General features: G+C 34.4%; 1 protein-coding gene across 1 annotated transcript; it reads left to right on the top strand.

Annotated features, from left to right (window-relative positions):
* Positions 1-1,251: 1,251 nt before the first annotated feature.
* Positions 1,252-21,359, top strand: LOC121207814 (uncharacterized). Its single transcript, XM_041078224.1, has 6 exons — positions 1,252-1,341; positions 1,429-1,716; positions 2,032-2,104; positions 2,206-2,360; positions 2,592-2,758; positions 21,272-21,359. The coding sequence occupies exons 1-6, from the start codon at positions 1,252-1,254 to the stop codon at positions 21,357-21,359; spliced, it is 861 nt and encodes a 286-aa protein (XP_040934158.1).
* Positions 21,360-21,666: the final 307 nt, after the last annotated feature.

Raw genomic sequence — 21,666 nt, 5'->3', positions numbered from 1 at the left:
TCGTGAGGTAAAATTTGGTATCAATTTGATTCCTGGTATAGCTCCAGTGTCTATTGCCTCTTATCGAATGGCACCGAAGGAGCTGGTAGAACTGAAGGCTCAAATACAAGAGCTGTTGGATCGTAGGTTTATTCGTCCCAGTGTGTCTCCATGGGGAGCACCTATTTTATTCGTAAAGAAAAATGACGGTACGATGAGGATGTGTATCGATTACCGTCAGTTGAATAAGTTGACATTAAGAATAAATACATACTTCTGAGGATAGACGATTTATTCGATCAGTTCAAAGGGACTTCTGTGTTCTTCAAGATCGATCTGCGATCAGGTTATCATCAGTAAAGGGTCAAGAAGGCTGATGTGCATAAGACGATATTTAGGACTCGTTATGGACATTACGAGTGTCTAGTAATACCCTCTGGGTTAACTAATGCACCAACGATATTTATGGATCTGATGAACCGTCTGTTCTAGCCCTACTTGGATCGGTTTGTTGTGGTGTTTATAGACGACATTCTAGTGTATTCTAAGACTGAGGACGAATACGATGGGCATCTTAGGGTTGTTCTGCAAATCTTTCGTGAGAAACAGCTTTACCGAAAGTTCTCTAAATGTGAATTTTGGCTTAAAGAGGTAACCTTTTTGGGACATGTAGTGTCTGTTGGGGGAATTCGTGTTGATCCTCGTAAGATTGAGGCTGTGTTTGATTAGAAACAGCCAAAAAATGTGTCGGAGATCCGTAGTTTTCTGAGACTGGCAAGATATTACTGATGCTTCGTAGAAGAGTTCTCGTTGATCGCAACGCTGTTGACTAAGTTACTGCGTAAATGAGTTCCTTTTATTTGGACTGACACACAGCAGGAGAGCTTTGAGAAGCTCAAGACAATTTTGACTCAAGCTCCAGTTCTGATACAGCCTGAGCCTGGTAGGGACTTCGTGGTTTACAGTGATGCGTCACATATGGGTTTAGGTTGCGTCTTGATGCAAGACGGTAAGGTAGTTGCCTATGCATCTCAACAGCTTAAGACTCACGAGGCTAATTATCCGACTCATGATTTGGAGTTGGATGCAGTTGTCTTTGCATTAAAGATTTAGAGGTATTATCTATACGGTGAGAAGTGTACCATCTACATTGATTACAAGAGCCTTAAGGGTCTCCTCACTTAGAAGGAGTTGAATCTTAGGCAACGACGATGGGTTGAGCTGCTTAAGGATTATGACTGCAGTATAGAATATCACCCTAGAAAGGCCAATATGGTGGCTGATGCATTAAGCCATAGGGCAGTGGCTGATTTGAGAGCGTTGTTTGTTCGACTGAGTCTTTATGACAATGGGAGTCTTCTGGTAGAGCTACAAGTGAAGCCGACATAAATTGAGAAGATTAGAGCTAAGTAGTCAGAGGATAAGACTCTCGAGAGACGATTTCGTCAGCTTGAGACTGAGACTACTATAGATTTTGGGTTGAATAATGATGGGATATTATGCTTCCGAGATAAGATCTGTGTACCTAATGATAGGGATTTGATGCTTTTGATTTTGAGAGAAGCGCATAGTAGTCCGTACGCTATGCATCCTTGTGAAAATAAGATGTATAAAGATCTCCGAGAATTGTACTGGTGGCCAGGGTTGAAGCGTGATGTGACTGATTTCGTTACTCGTTATCTGACTTGTCAGCAGGTTAAGGCTGAGCATCAGTTGCCTTCGGGGTTGGTACAGCTGGTTAAGATACCGACGTGGAAATAGGAGCGAGTGATGATGGATTTCGTTAGTGGGTTGCCCCTAACACCCACTAAGAAGGATTCTATTTGGGTCAGCGTGGATCGACTGACCAAGTCTGCACACATCATTTCTGTTAGGACAGACTTCTCTTTACAGAAGTTGGCTAAACTTTACATCTTAGAGATAGTAAGACTGCATGGCATTCTAGTGTCGATTATCTCCGATAGAGATCCTCAGTTTACTTTTTGATTTTGGCAGAAGTTTCATGAGGCTTTGGGTTAACGACTTGACTTAAGTACTGCATTTCATCCTAAGGCAGATAGTCAGTCAGAGAGGGTAATTCAGATACTGGAGGATATGTTGAGGGGTTATGTTATGGATTTCCGAGGTAGTTGGGAGGAGTACTTACCTTTGGCAGAGTTCGCTTACAATAACAGTTATCAGTCTAGTATTCAGATGGCACCTTATGAGGCACTTTATGGTTATAAGTGTCGCACCCCTTTGTGCTGGAGCGATGTATCCTGGGTCTAGAGTTGATTTCAGAGACCATTGATAAGGTCCGGTTGATTCAAGAGCGTCTGAAAGCGGCTTTTGATAGTCAGAAGTTTTATGTTGATTTGAAGAGGAAGGATATTGAGTATTCTGTGGGGGACGTGGTCTTCCTTAAAGTTTCACCATGGAAGAAGGTTCTGGGGTTCGGACGCAATGGTAAGTTGAGTCCTCGGTTTATTGTGCCGTACCAAATTCTGAAGCAAGTTAGGACAGTCGCGTACCAGTTAGAGTTACCTCCAGAGTTAGATCGTATTCACGATGTTTTTCATGTCTCGATGTTGAGACGTTACCACTTTGGTCCCACGCACATTGTGCTTGTGAAGGATGTTGAGGTTAGACCAAATCTAACGTTCGAGGATGAGCCAGTTCAAATTTTGGATTGCAATATCAAAGTTTTACGTAAGAAGTCTATTCTCTTAGTGAATGTGCTGTGGCAGAATCATAGCACTGAGGAGGCTACTTGGGAGCTAGAGGATTTAATGCTTCAGCAGTATCCTCACCTTTTCTGACCAAGTAAAATTCGAAGACGAATATTCTTTAAGGGGGTAGAGTTGTAACACCCTAAATTTCTGTAATTTCGGCTTTTGTGAAATTATACTATAGGAAAATATCTGAATATGTTTTGCATGAATTTGCATAATATCTATTTGCTTTTGCATTTAAGTGCTTTGGGGGTGTGTTAGGAATGTCCCAGGTTTAAGTCTCAACTTGGGCAAAATTTTGGTTTTTTATTTAAATAAAGCCTGGGTTTTGGTTAATGAGGTTATAAGAATTTATTAGTAAAAACTTAACAGAATGGGTCTGTTGGTCTAGTGGTTAAGTGGCAAGGGTTTACACTAGAAGTCATGTGTTCGAATCTTGAATTGGGCATTATTTTTGCCACTAAGGCCGTGATAGAATTGGAGGTGAGCTAAAACACTGAAGTGGTAGGGTTTATCAGATTTTACTGAGTAGTTTCCCCAGAAGAACTCTCTCTACGGAAATTCTCTTCTATTTTTTCCCCACTCCACTTTCTTTTTCTTTTCTTTTCGCCAAAATTTCCCTTGCCTTCCTCCCATTCGTTTTGATTTCATATTAACGGGCTTCTGCGATTCATTGACGTTCTCCTCATTGGTAAGTTTCTGCTTGTCGTTCGTAAACATCGTTTGATTAAGAGAATAAGGGAGAATTTTCTTTGGGTGCTTAAGTACTGATCAATGGGCTATTTTTCGTTCCTGAATAGTGAATTAAGCACGTTGTATTCGTTGGTTTTCGCTCGAGGTAAGAAATTTAACGATTTCGGGGTAGAATACTCGTTTAGTTTCAATAAAAAATTGTTTAAGTGACTGAAATGGGTCATGACATTGTGAAATATAGGTTCTGGAGTACTCGGGATTGCGTTAGGCTTCAATCGAAACCAGGTGTGTACTCCAATCGATCTGAAACTATGTTTTGGCGAAAGCCAAAAATGCTACTGTCGACGCCACACAGGCGTGTGGACTGCCTGTGTGGAGGCTGTGCGGTCGACGAAGTAGGTTGTGTGCGCGCCACACAGGCACGAAGGACACGGGCCTGTGAGGCTGGCGAGGCCGTGTGCGAGGCATGGGCTTGACCAATTGGGCCGTGTAGGAAACACGAGCGTGTGGGCTACACAAGTGAATCACACGGGCGAATCACACGGGTGTGTAGGATCTTGGGCCAAGCCGTGTGATCCACACGGGCAATGCCAATCTGGGCTGTGTGAACCACACAGCATGTGGGCCCACACGGGTAGGGCACACGGGCGTGTGAGCCCGATTTGTTTGAAATGTTCTGCAAAGTTGCACGGGTCACCCAAGTCGACTGTTGGTAAGTGTTACTCAGACCCCTATACTCTGATCTGATACTAAGATGTATGTAAAAGCATGATAATTAAAGCTTGTGTATCTGTTCTAATTTGATTATAATGTTATGATTTGATATCTGCACATGAGCATGCCTTATTATTTATGTTGCATTGCATTGGGTTGGGTATGTCATTGAAGAGAAGGAAAACTGAAAGGCTATTAGCCTGTCATCTGGCAGCTATGCTGCATATATCTGATACGTGCCGTATACGGTACCATTTGGTGTGTAGGGTTGGATGAGTTGATTTTATCCTTATACTATGTGTGTAGGGCTAGGTGGGTCGATTTTATCCTCACATGATGTGTTGGGTTGGACGGAGATAGTGTGCAGGGTTGGTGGGCATTACTGTTCTGATTGATATGCATGTATGTCTGTATGGGCTAAGGTCTGAATGTACCTGATACTGTTCTGAGTGGGCTAAGGCCTACACTGATCCTGTTAAGAGCTCAGGCTCGATTATCACTGTTTGACTGCTATTCGGTTACATGCATAATTTACTGTGGGGATGTACACACTGAGTTTACGAAAACTCACCCCTTATTTCATTTGTCTGTCAGGTAATCCCCAGTAGTAGATGGATCGGTGCAGTGGAAGGGCTCGACAGTGACTTCTGCTACATACACTTTGGTTTTAAAGTTTTTTTTAATGTTTTTATTATTTTAATTGTTATAGTTGTGAGTAATTATGTAATTTCTGGTTTCAGACTGTTTAGTTTAAGTTCGGAATTTTAAAATACTGTTTATGGATTTTGGAACTGCAACTTTATTTTTCTTAAGCTTCCGTGAACTAAGAAATGTTTTCAAGCAAATTAATCAATATATGTTTTCTAAGTTAAGCAAATGGTGGTAACATGAACGGTTTTTGGGTAAACACGGTTTTAAAGACATTCTCATGTGACTTTGCCAAATTCAGCCATAACGTCTAGGCCGGGTTTCGGGCATTACATTGAAAGCCTAACTAATTGATGAACTCATTCATTCTCTGCAGACTTACGAAATGAACTTTGACGAGGTCAAACGTAGTAGGACAAAGGAAGAGAGAAATATTGCTTTTCCGATGGGAGAATGATGGTCACTAAACTAACTATAATTACGGCAAAGGCAAGCGCACCAATCGAATAATGTATAGCTATGGTGAGTAGGGAATATTTATCCATGAGGACTAAAGTACTAGTAATTATCATTTTTCTATTATTTAGCCGATAAATTGAATTGATTGTTTTTATTCTAAAATTACTAATCTAATTTAACTACGAGCACAACAGAAAATGAAATGGTAAAATAATCGAAGATAACCAAAGAAAAGGACAATACTCAGGAAAGAATCCACCTAGACTTCACCTATTATTCTGAATCTGAATTAAACGATTTATTCACTTCTGTCTTGATCCATAGAAATCCCTAAATTATGTTAATATCTCTTTCGAGAGTAAGAACAACTGACTCTAGGTTGATTAATTAAAATCTCTTTTTAATTAAAACCCCTATTGTCACATTAACTCGATCTATGGACTCCCCTATTAGATTTGACTCTAATCTGGTAGATTTATGTCGTCCTATTTCTAGGATTGCGTGCAACTCCACTCAATTATGCTAGATCTACTCTTAAACAGGGACTTTTGCTATACTGAAATAAGCACATTAAACATGGATTAATATCCTGAAAATATTAAAGCACGAAATAAGCATACATAATTGAGAACAAGAATCAAGTATTTATCATGTAAGTTAGAAATCAAATAATAAGATTCATCATAGGTTTCATCTTCCCTATATATCTAAGGAATTTAGTTCATAATTTGGAATAAAAACATCTCAAAATTAGGATAACAACAAGACATAAAGAAACTAAAAAAAACTTCTAAGGAAATTAAATTGAGATCTTTAATCTTGAAGGAGATCCACTTCTGAGTTGATTTCGATGGTGTTCTTCAAGTGATTTCTTCAATCTTCTCTAAGTACTTCCTTAGATCTTCTTCTAATTGGTATTTACAGACTTTAGAATCCTCAGAAAGCCTAAAAAATGGGTTTTTTTCGCGTATTTGGGAAGCAGGGTGCGATATTGACCCGGGCTAGCACATGGGCGTAGGGCCAGCCCGTGTGGCTCACACGGGGATGTGTGAATTCTAAAAATAGCTCATTTTGTCTAATTTTGGCTTGTTTTCCGCTCCTTTCACTCCCCTATGCTCACCTAAGTATAAAAACATGAATTTAAAGGATTTAGGAGCATCAAATTCACTAATTTACATAATAAATCATCCAAAAACGCATCAAGAATGATATTAAAAATGTTATTTTGATGGCTTATCAGAGAAGAAGTGCCAACTTCATACAACATTGTGATTGAAGAACTTCGGGAGTAGATTTTGTTACTCATATAAAACATTAACAAAGCTTTTAAGAAGAAATCAGAAAGAATAAAAAAGTTTAAATTCATCACAAATGCGCCCAAAAACAATCATTAACGAATAAACTAAAAAAGTATATAAGAAGAAAGGCTATGAATTCCAAGGATATGGTTATATCTAGCCTGAGTTTGCTAACAAGGATATGGTTATATCTAGCCTGAATGTGCTAACACTCTAAAGAAGGAGGAGGAGTTATTGTATGTGACTTGGAGCGATGAAGATTCATCCAACAACTTGAATTTAGATTAAGATCATCTTAAGAACCATGCGGCGTTGCAGCAAATACTGTTAAAGGATCTGAGAGTGATTTAGATTCTGATGAAGAATTCCTAAAAACATATAGGAACATGCTAGGAAGTGTTGTGCCAATTGAACAATTCTTTAAAGGAAGAAGTTGCTATCCTTGAAGGAGAAAAAGAAAGGCTCTAAGCCAATAGGTAACACTTGTGTTCATTGATGGGGTTGCAATTACTTCTTTATGTAGGAGTAAATTGGATTTAAACCAATAGGTAAGCCAGACAATTGTTGAATAGAATCATTCGCTAAGCGAAGCTCGGTAGAGTAGGATTAGTGAATCCATACTGCATTAACAAATATCGTGTGTTGATTTCTTTCCTTACTTTGCTTCTTGCCTTGTTTAAATTGTTCTATTCACACATATATTCAAACATTATTTGTCTAAACATTTGCCTGAACATGTGTCTGAACATTGAATTAGATAGAGAACAAATCGAGACTTATAAAAGATTTTATCTTAATGGCCTCATAGGAATAAAATGGTCTTCGAAGGATCTCAATGTAACCCAATTTCTGTCATACAAGCATCCAAATCCATCCTAGCCACAGTGAGTGCCTTCGAAAGTAAGGTGATCAAAGACACAATTGGAAACTTAAAAAGTATTAAAACATCCACAGCACACTTTTAATGGATGTAATGATTTGTTTATCGGTTGTAAACGGCATAATTCAGTTATGGAAGTAACCTTACTATTGAAATCAATGGGTAATCACTCCTTGTGGATGGATAGTGAAGTCTTCAATAATGATTAGGGTTACCAGAAGGAAATTTATCACCTTAGGCTTTTGCCTGGCAAAACTTACAGTGTTTGGTGTGAGAAATTATTTCGGTCCGTGCAGCTGAAGCATTGGGGAGCGTTTAGACAGGGAGAACATCCGTAGACCCTCCTACTTTAACATGTTTTACCAGTTTTTTCTGTGAGCTTTCTATCGAAAAAAAATAGATAGAATTTGAGATAAATGCAAGTTATAAGATGTTGTGGAGGTGATTATGTGGGTCATTAAAAGCATGCTTAAAATTGGCTGTGAGGCCCTCAAGGCATGTGACCAATGGCCCCACTAGAAATGATTGGTACTATTTTCTCAAAAAAAAAAAATTCTGATTTCTGTTGCAGGGATGCTTTTCAAGAGAAAAGTCAATTCTGCAGGATACTTTATTAAGTTGGATTTCATTTAATATTTTAGTATTAAAAATAATTATATGGAAAGTAAATAGTTTATAATTTAAATACATATATTTGTATTGCATTCGACCTTGTTTTATTCTTTTTATTGGTTAGGTCACTACAATTTAAGTTAATATGTAATTGTACTTTCAATTACCTGAATTTTAATCAATTAACATTCTTTTATTACATGAATAATCGTCGTACAGAAAAATTCAAATTAAATTTCATCTAAACTTTTTTGGTTGTAAATTGTGATAAAGTGATGGTGATGTTTCACATTTTGATTATTTTTATAAGTTATGTTTTCCCCTTTATTGTTATTATTGATATGTGTATAGGTTGACTAGTGATGGCTATAGGGAGGCAGGGGAAATTAAGAAGTGAAAGAAATTATTAAAAGAACCAAAAATAAAAGGAAAAGGTAGCAAAAGTAGAGGAAAAAAGGATTGGTTTATAATGTATCCACATGCATGGAACATGCAATGGATATTCTTCAAAAAAAAAAATCAAAATCAAAATCAAAATTGCCTAACATCAGAAATAAAAGTAATAATTAAGGCTAATAGAAAACAAATTAAAAGGTTTGGGGGGAGTGGAGTCAAATTAATCATTAATAACAAATTAAGAAGATAATAAAAGTTCTTTACTAATCATTATTATTGAGTTGTTAGTTTAAGGTATGTATGCCAAACTAAAGTATATTTAAAATAATTTTGTGCGTTGATCCGTCCTTGAGTTTAAATTAAATTAATCTCGTTACTTATTTCTCTATTATAATTAAAATATATATATACTTCAGATTATTCAATTCATTATTTTCATATCAATTATATTTTGTTTTTGTTTTTATTTTTATGTTTATTTTTACTATAATAGCAACATCTCCTTGCAATGTGAAGCAAAGTCTGAAACTGATTAAACTTTAATGAAGGAGTATCTCTAAACGTATTAATTGAGGCCTGAAGCTGACATATCCAGCTGCTACACAATGAATTTTATGACTTATCAATTTTTTTTTTAAAAAGAACAGTTGTTTCTCTGTCTGAAATCCATGAAGATATCAGTTAGGGTAAGTGTTTTATCTTAGTTGGGTCTCCGTAAGTTAAAAAAAATTAAAATCATCCATGAATTTTAGATTTCATTCCTAATTAAAAAGGCGATGTCAGAATATTTTTGTTAAAAATACTTAAATCAATTTATTATTTTTAGGAAAGATAAAAAGGTTATTATAATTTGATGAATTCCTTAATTTTATGGGTTAATCATTTTATAAAAAAAAATATAAGCATAACATGAATCGTGTCAAGGATTATTAATTCTATAATTATTCCTTGGAAATGACCAAATTGAAAATTATGCTTCTCCCTTATCATACAAAAGTCAAATCCCGATATTAGTGATTACATTATGTGTTAATTGGGAATTTAATTATTATATTTTAGTTTAGTCATTTTAGTTGTTTTATTTTTTAAATAGATATCTATGATAATTAAATTCGTTTGATTAAATTTATGTGTAAATTTGTAGATGTAGTTTATGTTTTTTAATTTAATTATTCTTAATTTTTATATTTTTCGAATATTGAAATTTCAGTCTTGACAAAAAATGATTGTCATTAAATGAGTTAACAAACCTTTTTATGTTACACCCTAAAATTTAGAGTTAGAAGAATCAACGTTTGTAGGAGTTATTGGGTGCATATGGACTCTTAAGTTTATTTCTTGTGTTTGAAGGATAGAATGAGTTTGTTAGTTTGATGGTAAGGATTTTGTTAGCATACCCTTAAATCTCGTGTTTGAGTCATTGTGTGTGTAGGGGAAATTCTTTTTGGTTCCAATTCTGGAAAAAACCTGATAGGATTTTGTTAATTATTATTCTGTCTATTTTATTTTATTATTTTTGTTTTTTTATTTTTGAAAAGGAAATGGCCTACAAATTTTTGATTTTGACTTTTTGGTGTTCAATATTATTTCTTTTCCAACGTTCTATATTTCTTTTTCTTTGTTCTTCAATTTTTCCCCTTTTTGTTCCAATACCGTTCTTGATTTCCGTCTCGTTGGAGGTTCGCGTGCCTTTTTCATCTTCGCTCAATTTGGATTCGAGTAGGAGAAGAGTAAGTGTGTTGCTTTGGTATTGATCAAATTTTCTCTTAGTTGTGTCTATTTCATTTTAATCGATTCCTTATTAGGTTTTATGTGTTTTTTCTAATCAAGTTTCAAATCGGTATAATTGAGGCGCGTCCGTCGATTGTTAGTACTTTGGAATTGTCTTTCAAGTGTGTTTTCTTAAACATATTTAATTGAGGGTACCTATTTTGTGAATTTTCGTGTTTTTACTATAGATTTAGGGGTGGTTTTTGGATCACATGGACATGTGCCGCTTTAGAAGCTAGGGCAATTTTCTTGTCACATGGCTTGAGATGGGTCACACAGGCTGGCCACATGGTTGTGTGACCCTTGTTGGGAAAATTTGTCGATCGCACACGGACGTGTCTTTCAGCCACATAGTTGTGTCTTCCCTGCATCTGAATTGACAGTGAGTTACACGGTCTGTCCACATGATCGTGTACCTCAATCACTCAAGCGTGTCCCTCAACCACACGCTTGTGTACCCCTGTCACTCGGTCTAAACCCTCCCATATGGCCATGAGGTCCTGTTTTTATAGTTTTTCTTTTGTTTTTACAAATTGATTCGTTTTAGTCCCTAGTTGATTTCTTGCATGTTTAAGCTTCTGTAGAGGTGTTTGGAACACTAATTTTGTTCACGAAAGGTGAATTACTGTTAGAATAATTTATTTATAATTGTTTGTAAGGTTTAGTTTTGATATTCGTATTGGTTGAAAATATGATTATGTTATGGAAACTTTGGTATACGTAAATGTCAGGATATGATTTTCAGAAATTTATGCATACTGTTGATTCTGCTATTTTATAATTGCATATGAGAATGTCTAGTTTGATATACATATTTGTATTGAAAGTTTTACATATGCATTTTGGGTTGGGATTTGATGATGAAGAGAAGGATGTTCGATTTTAGCAGTTAAACTACATTATTATAATTCAGCGATAAAACCACAATAGTGTTAGCAGCTTGACTGCCTAACATTCTAGTGGCAAATGACCACTTAATGGTGTGAATTGGCTGGAAAGGTCCACCGTAACCCAATATTGGTATGTAGAGGTTGGAAAGGGTCTAATATACTCTTAATGGTGTGTGTTGGATTAAGGAGTTAGTGTGTAGAGGTTGGATAGATAGGGTTTTCTTTTATGCCATTTTATATTTAAACACGGTACCCGTATTTGTTTGGTGATAAAATACTGTGATTCTTGATATGATTATAAATTGATTATTGTATGGCTGTTTGACCATTTGTCATTACATTGTATGCTTTTGTAAGTTTGAGCGATTGTATGTATTGCTTTTGTAACACCCCCTAACCCCAAGCCGTCACCAGAATAGGGCTATGAGGCATTACCAGACTTATACACTAACATTTATACAAAACCGAGTCATAAACTTTACATTTCAGATCAATTCTTATCAAATTTCATCTTAAAGCCGTTAATATGGGCTTACGGGGCCCTATATATGTTTTAGAAGTGATTTGAGACTAAACCGAGAACTTTGGAAAATTTTCCTTGAAGATAGGGGCACATGCCCGTGTGGCTTGGGACACGCCCGTGTGGCCTGGAACATGCCCGTGTGGCCTGCCCATGTGCAGATTCTGACTTTTCCACACGGCCTGGGCACACGTCCATGTGATTTAGCCGTGTGAAAACATAATTTTTGACCATTTTAAAGCTATTTTCACATACTAAACACATCCTATTCATGCCCAAAACATTTACTTATATATCTTAATCAAATATCATTCTTTTTATCCATTTCTTGTACCTAAATACAATTATACACTAATAGAATCTAACCAATCAATTATCCCAACCAAAACATATGTATATTTCATTTTCCAATCACAAAACATCACATTCAACATAGTTTGTATACTTAATTATTCATATAATTACATTCCTAAATCAAATCCTATACATGCCATATAAACCAAAAAGTTGTTTAACAAAATCTACAGGAGTAAATCTGGATAGTGTGACCCTTGATGTAGATTCGATCCTCCGTATGTATATAAGTCAATCTAGAAAACAAATCAGATACACAAGTAAGCTTACAAAAGCTTAGTAAACTCATAGGTATAATAACACAAATCTTACCGAACACTGTACACAATTATATTTATATTAGTTAAACAATTTCATCCTGCAATTCACAACTTCATTAATAAACTCATTTGAAAAATTTTCATGATGCAATTCACGAACTTAATTCTTTTGGGCCCATTTCTTATTTATTTCCATTGTCAAATTAGGAAACAGTAGTGGAATTGAGTGTTTCATTATCACATTGCCATAGTAAACTATGGACTTTCACATTGTCACACATCACACACTGAAGCCATAGCCCTTCCGTGGTCTTATACGTATCACAAGCTTAGTAAACTCATAGGCATAATAACACAAATCTTACAGAACACTGTACACAATTATATATATATATTAGTTAAACAATTTCATCCTGCAATTCACAACTTCATTAATAAACTCATTTGAAAAATTTTCATAATGCAATTCACGAACTTAATTCTTTTGAGCCCATTTCTTATTTATTTCCATTGTCAAATTAGGGAAAAATAGTGGAATTGAGTGTTTTATTATCACATTGCCATAGTAAACTATGGACTTTCACATTGTCACACATCACACACCGATGCCATATCCTAGGTATGGTCTTATACGGAATCACATTAACACATCATACCGATGCCATAGCCTAGCTGTGGTCTTATACGGGAACACGAATCACATTGTACCGATGCCATAGCTCGGATATGGTCTTATACGGAATCATATATCATATCTTTTCCGTCAATTCATTATAGTAAAAAAATGAAAGCACTCAAACCATTATTCCAACTAATTTGTTCTTTTAGTTACACATTATTCATTAGTTAATACAATTTGATAATATTCATCTACAATCAAATACTTTAACAATCATAAGATTTTCATATCAAACATTGAACTTCGTCATATGAACTTACCTGGGCTAATTTGCAAAAATTGTAGAAATTCAGAGACTATTCTTAAATTTTCTCCTTTCCACGATTCACTTCGTTTTCTTGATCTATAATTATAAAATCATTCCTTCATTAGCATCTCTTTCAATTCAATTCTATTTCACAATTTAGGCCCTTAATTTTTAAAATTACACAATTACCCCAAACTTTTCAATTTTTACAATTTAGTCCCTATTCAATTTATTCATCAATCAAACTAATTCCTTTCAAATATCATTTTATATAAACACTAAAAACTACTTCACAGCCTTTGACATTCCAAGCTTCAACACAAAACCCTAATTCCAACAACTTTCACAATTAGGTCCTAAAATAAATTTCTATGCAAATCTCTTCATAAAAACATCATATAATGAAATTAAAACCTTAATTCCATGATAAATCATCATAAAATTTCAGCACTTACTCATGATAACTTTCTAAAATATTCATAAAATAAAAAACTATTGAATTAGATATTAGGACCTAGTTGCAAAAGTCTCAAAATCACAAAAATCATAAGAAATAATCAAGAATTGAGCTTACATGTAATAGAAATATGAGAGACCAGCTTAAAAGAACCCTTCAATGGTGTTTTTGCTGGAGAAGATGAAGAAAATTAAAGAAAACTCTAGATTTTTACCTAATATACATATTTTACAATTTAATATTTATCCAATTCCAATTTTGCCCCTTGTTCACACTTGATTTTTATTTTTCCAGCACACACCTGCCGTCGAGCCCAACAATAGGTGTTTAATTGACTATTTAGCCCTCCTTTAATAATTACTAGAGCTATTTAATCATATTTCACAATTTTGCACTTAATTCAATTTAGTCCTTTTTACCTAATTCACTAACGAAACCTTAAAATTTCTTAACAAAACTTTAATACTAACTTACTAACACTTCACAAATATTTATAAAAATATTTATGGCTCATTTTATGAATTCAAGGTCTCAAAACCTCGTTTTTATCTTATTTAATCTACAAATTTCTTTTAATTCATAATTTCACTAATTCGAAATTATTTCTAAAACCACACTTAACTTTTACTTACTAATATATAAACTCACATGTCGGATTTAGTGATCTCAAATCACTATTCCGATATCACTGAAATTTGGGCCATTACAACTTTTGTTCAACTCTGCTTAATTACATTTATTTATACTCACACTGAGCTTCTGTAGCTCATTCCCTTAGTTTTCCCCCTTTTTTAGGTAATTCATGAGGTTAGGTTTTAGATTTAGCAAATCAAAGATCACGGAGTTTCACATTTTTCATGGTTTGGTTTAATAAGTTTTCTCTAAGATTCGGTAAATTACTTTCAATTGGTTTGTAAGTAAGATTATATAAAATGTGGTATGATTTTGATTTTGGACTTGTAAACTTTTGGGATTTGGACTAAATTTGTGATTTCATGCATGGGATTTTAGCTAAGTGAAATGTTATCTATTGGACAAAACAAGTTAGCGAAAAAAATAAATTAATTATAACTAAAAATATATTAAATAAAATATGAATAGAATTATTTATAGTTAATTTATCAAACATGAAAATAAAATAAAACCATAATAAACAATTGAAACAAAGGAGAATTGAGATTTTACGAAATGTTGAGGCCTGTGAAACACGATTTCCTTAAGACATATCCGGTCGCTCCTACGGTACTTGGAGTAACGTTGGTCGAAAGTCTCCCAGGATACAAAAACAGCAGTGATCAAAGTAGTAGCACCTCTACCACGATCAATCGAACGAACAATGCATTTTTCTATCACCGAAATATTTATAAAACATGAAGGATGGAAAAAGAGATTTTGAGAGAAACAGAATTTCAGGAAGAGAAATTCTAAGATAGCATGAAAACTGTCTAAAAACCCTTCAGAAGCATGGTCTTACTACAAGACGCTTACCTAGCCAACATTTAGATCTGGCTCTGCCCAAACTTTTTTGGTTCACCCCAACTTTCCCCACCTGTCTGACTGTTGCTGAGCAGTTTTTTGGATATCAAACGGACCTCCCTAAAAGGTAATTTCAATGTGGTCGATTTCCCCTCCTTTGCAATCAATTTTGCAACAACACCCACTACTCTAGCTAATTGTCCACCCCTTCCAAGTGTGATTTCTATGTTATCTATGGTCGTGCCTAAGGGCATATCGGTTGAAGTAGATTCTTTTTTTTGGTCAATCAATCAAAACCTCTTCCCAAACTGTACAAGCTTCTTCCAAAGAATACGGCTTTCTGGATGTAGATGATGATATCTATACAGATAGATTCGTATAATTCTTATCGTATAATTCTTATATATATTGTACAATGAAGTACCACATAAGTGGATATATAGGAATCCAAATCTGTCAAACCACTCATGTTATGATCTTCTACATCCTAGGTCTTCTCGTTCCGTCATCTGGCTTATGTTCTTCATGTAGCATTCAGACTGAATGACTCTATGAAATTACGTCGATACTTCTATATATTATGGGTAACGTAGGAGACATTTCTATTTTTCCTATGAGGAATCTTTAGAATTACCATTGCTTAGCTTTCAATTCGTCTCTGGCCATCAAACGACATGTGAATAACCCATCCTTCTCTTTTTGAAACAATGGGTGCTTTAGGTTCTGGTTCTGTCGGTGCTTGAAACAATTTTGTCTTCTCCATATTACTATATCTCTAGAGTCAATAATTTTATATAAGGAACTACTGTACTCAATCACTTGCTGCTGTTACTCTTCAGTTTTCTGTTGAGGTCTATCCTGTAAAGGTACTCAAATTGATCTGTGATTGATTTTTAGGTTTCATCGTAAACCTAATTGGTTCCTTACAATTACGTAAATTAATAGTTCAAACCGCACTCAAAGGTAGGGCATTTCCTATTTTTATAGGAACTTCTGTACCAAAAATAATGGTATCTCCAATTATAGCCCTTCTGAGATGTAAAATATATCTATTCTCACCATTCCCATAATGTATGAGACAAATGTATGCATTTCGATTAGGGTCATATTTTATTGTTACGATTCTACCATATATGTCTTTTTTATTTCATCGAAAATCAATTTTACGGTATAGACGCTTATGACCTCCCCCTCTATACCTTGCGGTAATGGTTTCTCTGGCATTACGACCTTTACCACAACGATGCTATCCATAGATCAAATTATTTCATGAATTGGATTTCACTTGATTATCTACGGCTCCGTTACGTGTGCCCGGGGTAGAAGTTTTGTATAAATGTATCGCCATGCTATTAAGTATTTTGATATAAGTTCTTTTCATTTTAAGAGGTGGAATAGAATAACCCGATTGAAGTGTAATGATCATATGCCTGTAATGCATTTTATGTCCCATAATAGGTCCCATTCTTCTACCCTTTTCAGGGAGTCGATGACTATTTATAGCTATTACCTTGACACCAAAGAATAGTTCGACCCAATGCTTCATTTCTGTCCTAGTTGATCCTTATTCTACATTAAAAATATATTTATTTTTACCAATAATCAAATACTTTTATCTGTAACTAGTACATATTTGATTCCATCCATAAATCTATTTTCTTCCCTATGAGTTCGAGTCTCAATAAGAATGCTAGTTCTTACTATTCATATGTTATGATATGAATATACTACACCAATTCGTTATGTATAGATGATGAGATTTTATGAAATGTTAAGGCCTATGAAACACGGTTTCCTTAAGACAGATTCGGCCACTCCTACGGTACTTGGAGTAACGTTGGTCGAAAGTCTCCCAGGATATAACGACAGTAGTGATCGAAGTAGCAACACCTTTACCACAATCAATCGAACGAATAATGCATTTTTCTATCATCGGCATATTTATAAAACATGAAGGATGGGAAAAGAGATTTTGAGAGCAACAGAATTTCAGCAAGAAAAATTCTAAAATAGTATGAAAAGTGTGTAAAAACCCTTCATAATCATGGCCTTTTATAGGCATGGAAAGTGTTGGAATTTTGGAAAAAAATATCCCCAAAATCTTCCATTAAATAAAAATTTTAAACAGATTTATTGGAATCAAATCAATAAGATAAGTTTCCATATATAAACAGATTTTTTCTACTGAGGAAAATAAATTCGTGTTGGGCTAAAAAATTCGTGAGCCCATTTGGGCCCAACCAATTCGGACATTTCACGTCGCCCACGTTATGCGAGTGCGCCCCAATCCCGTTGGGTTTGGACTTGCTCCCTCTTGCACACGAGGCAAGGTTACAAGCTTAGTCATTGAATTACCCTTCAAGAGAGTTCACAGTTGTAAACACATCCTACACTTGGTATTTAACCAATGTGGGATCTAAACCTTTTATTTTTCCTCAGCAATATTTCCAAGTAGCTTACTTTGAGCATCAATTTCTCATTCATCACTCAACCATTTTGAGCATATGATATACCGTTGTAAAAGACTCATGGAGTAGAATGGAGTAGAATATGAAACTATATATAAAAATATGATTCAACTCTTCACCTTTACCTATTGAGAATATGCCTCAAAGTTACCATAAAATACAATTTTTTCAACATTATCTTCATTAATAGTCACTCGGTTTTTAAGTAACTATTTATGGTTTTCAAACAAGGTAAAAGGTTAAAACTCTATGTTGCAAATTATGGTTTGAAACTTCAGTTAACAAGAATTACTATTTCATTTTGGCCGCAAAATTAAAATATGAGATCTAAATTTAGTATCAAATTGTTTTAAGCGATAATTAAATTTAATGTTTGCAAAACATAAGTTAAACTCACTATCGGTTTCAGTAAGATACAGGTAAGAGTGGTTTTCGAAATGTATTTTAGAATTTAGTTGGTATTTTGTTGAGAGACATTTCGGTGGTCAATGTAAACTCCAGAATCCGGTCGAAACTTCTGAGTCAAGTTTTGAGATATTACATTTTATGTGTACCATACAAAAATAGCAAGTTTACTTTAACATTACACGTGATAAATAGTTTACTGCATAAATTTAAAAAAAATTGCAGAACTTATGAACTTAACATATATTATTTGATAGGACTAAATTTTTAAAAACTAAAAAGTATCTAATAATAAAAATTAACCTAAATTCGACTTTTTAGTGATCATGATATTTAAGTTTCTTCAATTTATTGTATAAAAGTGCCGAAACGTAACAATTTATCATAACAAAAGATCAAGATATACGCATGAAAAAAATTATTCATTACAGTAAGCTCAGAAACTACGTAAACTTTGGGGTAATTAATTCTGCAACTATATATTGTTGGACATGACATGATTATGAAATGTAGCTCTCAAGTAGCTCAACTATCCAAACGAAATAAAAACATGCAACAGTCAAGGAAACTGAAAAATATTGTCCTTTATTCTTACTACACCATGCAGGCTCGTGATCCGACACCAAAATATCACAAAAAAACAAACATAAATCATAATTACAAGCTATTTTATTCGGATTCAATTATAAATATTAAATAAAGATATTTTTTAAAAAATATTTGAATTAGCACGTGCCGAATATGGACGGCAGACAAAAATGTTTCAAATATAATGTATTTGTTTGAAACATGAGTTTAAAACAAAACATTATGTTTGGACGGTTTTGTGATTTCGATTTTGGAGGATGTAATGGATAGTGAAGTTCAGAAGTAATAAAATAACAATCTTGCTAATGTTTCTCTATTGACCAAGTGATATAGAAATTTGGTGTTTGGAAAATTTTTACCTCGTTAATTTTATTCGGCTTAAAATTTACTCGAAATTAATATTGTTGACACCATTTTTTATATGAAAACGGGGTCGACTTGGATTAAAAAAGAATGAAAACGGGAGTCGCCACCGATCCTTTTTGATGAGGTGTGATCGGGTCACCTTGAAAAGTGGTTGTTTTTAATAAACGATTTAATTTTTATTAAAACAAAGATTTTGGTCTATGAAATTTTTTTTAAAAAAACGGGTTCGGGAGTCGGTTACGCACGAGGAAGGATTAGCACCCTCGATACGCCCAAAATTGGTACCTAGTTGATTAATTAGTGTCTTAGTGTCGAAAATTGAAAATTTGAAGGGTTTTAAAAATACGATCCTTAAAAGAAAATTCTGATAACGTGAATTGAAATATAAGATTCTCTTGTTCCGAAGGAATATCACATCCAGCACATTAGGACACGATACCCTAAACCATCGAAACCAAGATCACCTTATAGTTTAATGAAACCATATTTTGAAGCTTTAAGAGGATATTTGGCTGTTTAGTCGAACGAGAAATCGAAACCCAGCACGTTAGGGCACGTTTCCTCGATTTTCCAAACGCGAAATATTGCCTTATTTAAAAGTTTAAAAAGGATATTTGGCTATTTGGTCGAACAAGAAATCGAAACCCAGCACGTTAGGGCACGTTTTCTCGATTTTCCAAACGCGAAATATTGCCTTATTTAGAAAAATTTTCCTTTTGGTGTTTAGTGTCGATGCTTGACAAAACAATAACGAATACAACGAGGTGAGCAAAGTAAAGTGAGTAACAACAATACAATAGGCAAAATGAAATGACGAGGCGATTACAAAGCATACAAATAAATAAATAGGACTAACATTTTAGAAAAAGCACATGTGTACATAAATAAACAAACAACAACTAACAATAATGACAATAAATACAATTATGTAAAAATGTATATGCATATAATTTTAAGCCATAAGATAAGAAATGCATATAAATTAAGAATATGAAAACATAGATAAGTATGTACACATATATGAAATCGGTAAATACTATAAAAAATGTAAATGTGTATTTATATATTTACAAATCGTGATAATATAAAATATATGTATGTGAATTATAAAATATGTGAAATATACAAAAGCATTTTTAAGAGTGTAAAATATATAAGTATGTATATGATGTAAAATATGCATAAATATATGTAAGTGTATAAAAATTATGAAATGTAAAAAAATATATTTAAGTATGTATAAGTACGTATATATACATATTATAAATATATAGATATATAACAAAGCATAAACTAATAATAATAATAATAATAATAATAATAATAATAATAATAACATTGGAATATAAAAGAAACGTACATAAAATTAATAAAATATTAAAATAAAGTGAAATGAAAAACGTTAAATACAAAAATATATGTGTATACACATACGTAATAAAAATATACACTAGTACATAGTTATAATAATAGTAATACTAATAATACTAATAATATAAAAATAACAAGGATATTTGATAAAAATACAAAAATAAACGAAAAAAGGATTAAAATCGAATTAAAAACGAAGTTGTAGGGCCAATTTAAAATGAAAACAAAGAAAAGGGACTTGATTGTAACGCGCGTGCAACTTGGAGGGTCAAAAGCGCAATAAACCCAAGTATTAAAACGCTGCGCAGCATGGGGGACCAGAATGAATTCGGGGCGAAACCATGGAGCCAGATTAAAAATAAAGAAAAGCTTGATTGTAAACTCCCGAAAAAGCGGAAGGGCTAAAAGTGCAATTAGCCCTTCCAAAGAAAAACACGCGGATCCTCCCTGGTGCGGGTCGGGTCGACCCGACCCGCGTTCAAAACGACGTCGTTTTATTTGTTTAAACTGGGGGTCCAAAACGGTGCGTTTTGACCCCCTATAAAAGTCAAAAAAATTTCAAAAAAATCATTTGTAAAGCTGAGGGAGAAAAAAAGAAAAGGGAGAGAGGAGAGCGGAGCCCGGAGCGATTTCCGGCAAAGGGGGGGGTCACCGGACGGCCACCGGAGGCTCGCCGGCGCCGGCGCCGGCCACCGCACGCGGTGGCCGGAAAGGTAAAATTTTTTATTTTTTTTGTTATTCTTTTTTTTTATAAATTTATGCTATGTATAGATATATATAATAGATGAATTTTCGAATAAAAATAAAAGAAACCTTAGATCTCTGCCTTTTCTGTTTCGGATCTTTTTCTCGTTTCAATCTGCTTTTTTGTATTCTAAGTAGTATTACAACTGAAAAATGAAAGGAAAAAAAAATCATCTCCCTATTCCCATGACCGATTTCGGCTTTTAAAGCCAATACATTTGTTTTGTTTATTGTTTTCCCCATCATTTGCATGCTCTCCTTGCTGTGGTGTCTGTTCTTGTTGCAGGTGGTGGGCACGGTGGAGTGTCAGACGCGTGGGCGTCGTGGTGGCCAAGGCCGAGGCGTGCGAGCGTGAGGGGGACAGACGAGGCTGAGCGGCGCGCCCTAGGCATGCTGCGCCTAGGGTTTTCTGCTGCAAACATTTGTTTTTTTATTTGGGCTATTGGGCTAGGTAGTGGGTTGGTTTGTTATTTTGTAATTGGACTGTTGTTTATTGTTTTAATATTCGGGCCTGGGCATAAAATTGGGCCTTACAAATATGATTATCACATACAAAAAGTCTTGGAAAAAAAGCCTAACAGTGTTATTTCGGTTCCAGTCAAAATTTTAATTCCAGCAACTTGTTTCTATTGAAATTATTAGTACTTAGAAAAGAAAATACAAACACACATGTCTAGTTGA

The sequence above is a fragment of the Gossypium hirsutum genome, chromosome A01 (assembly GCF_007990345.1).
Source record: "Gossypium hirsutum isolate 1008001.06 chromosome A01, Gossypium_hirsutum_v2.1, whole genome shotgun sequence".
In the NCBI taxonomy this organism is placed as follows: domain Eukaryota; kingdom Viridiplantae; phylum Streptophyta; class Magnoliopsida; order Malvales; family Malvaceae; genus Gossypium; species Gossypium hirsutum.
This window is presented reverse-complemented; position numbering and strand designations above follow the sequence as displayed.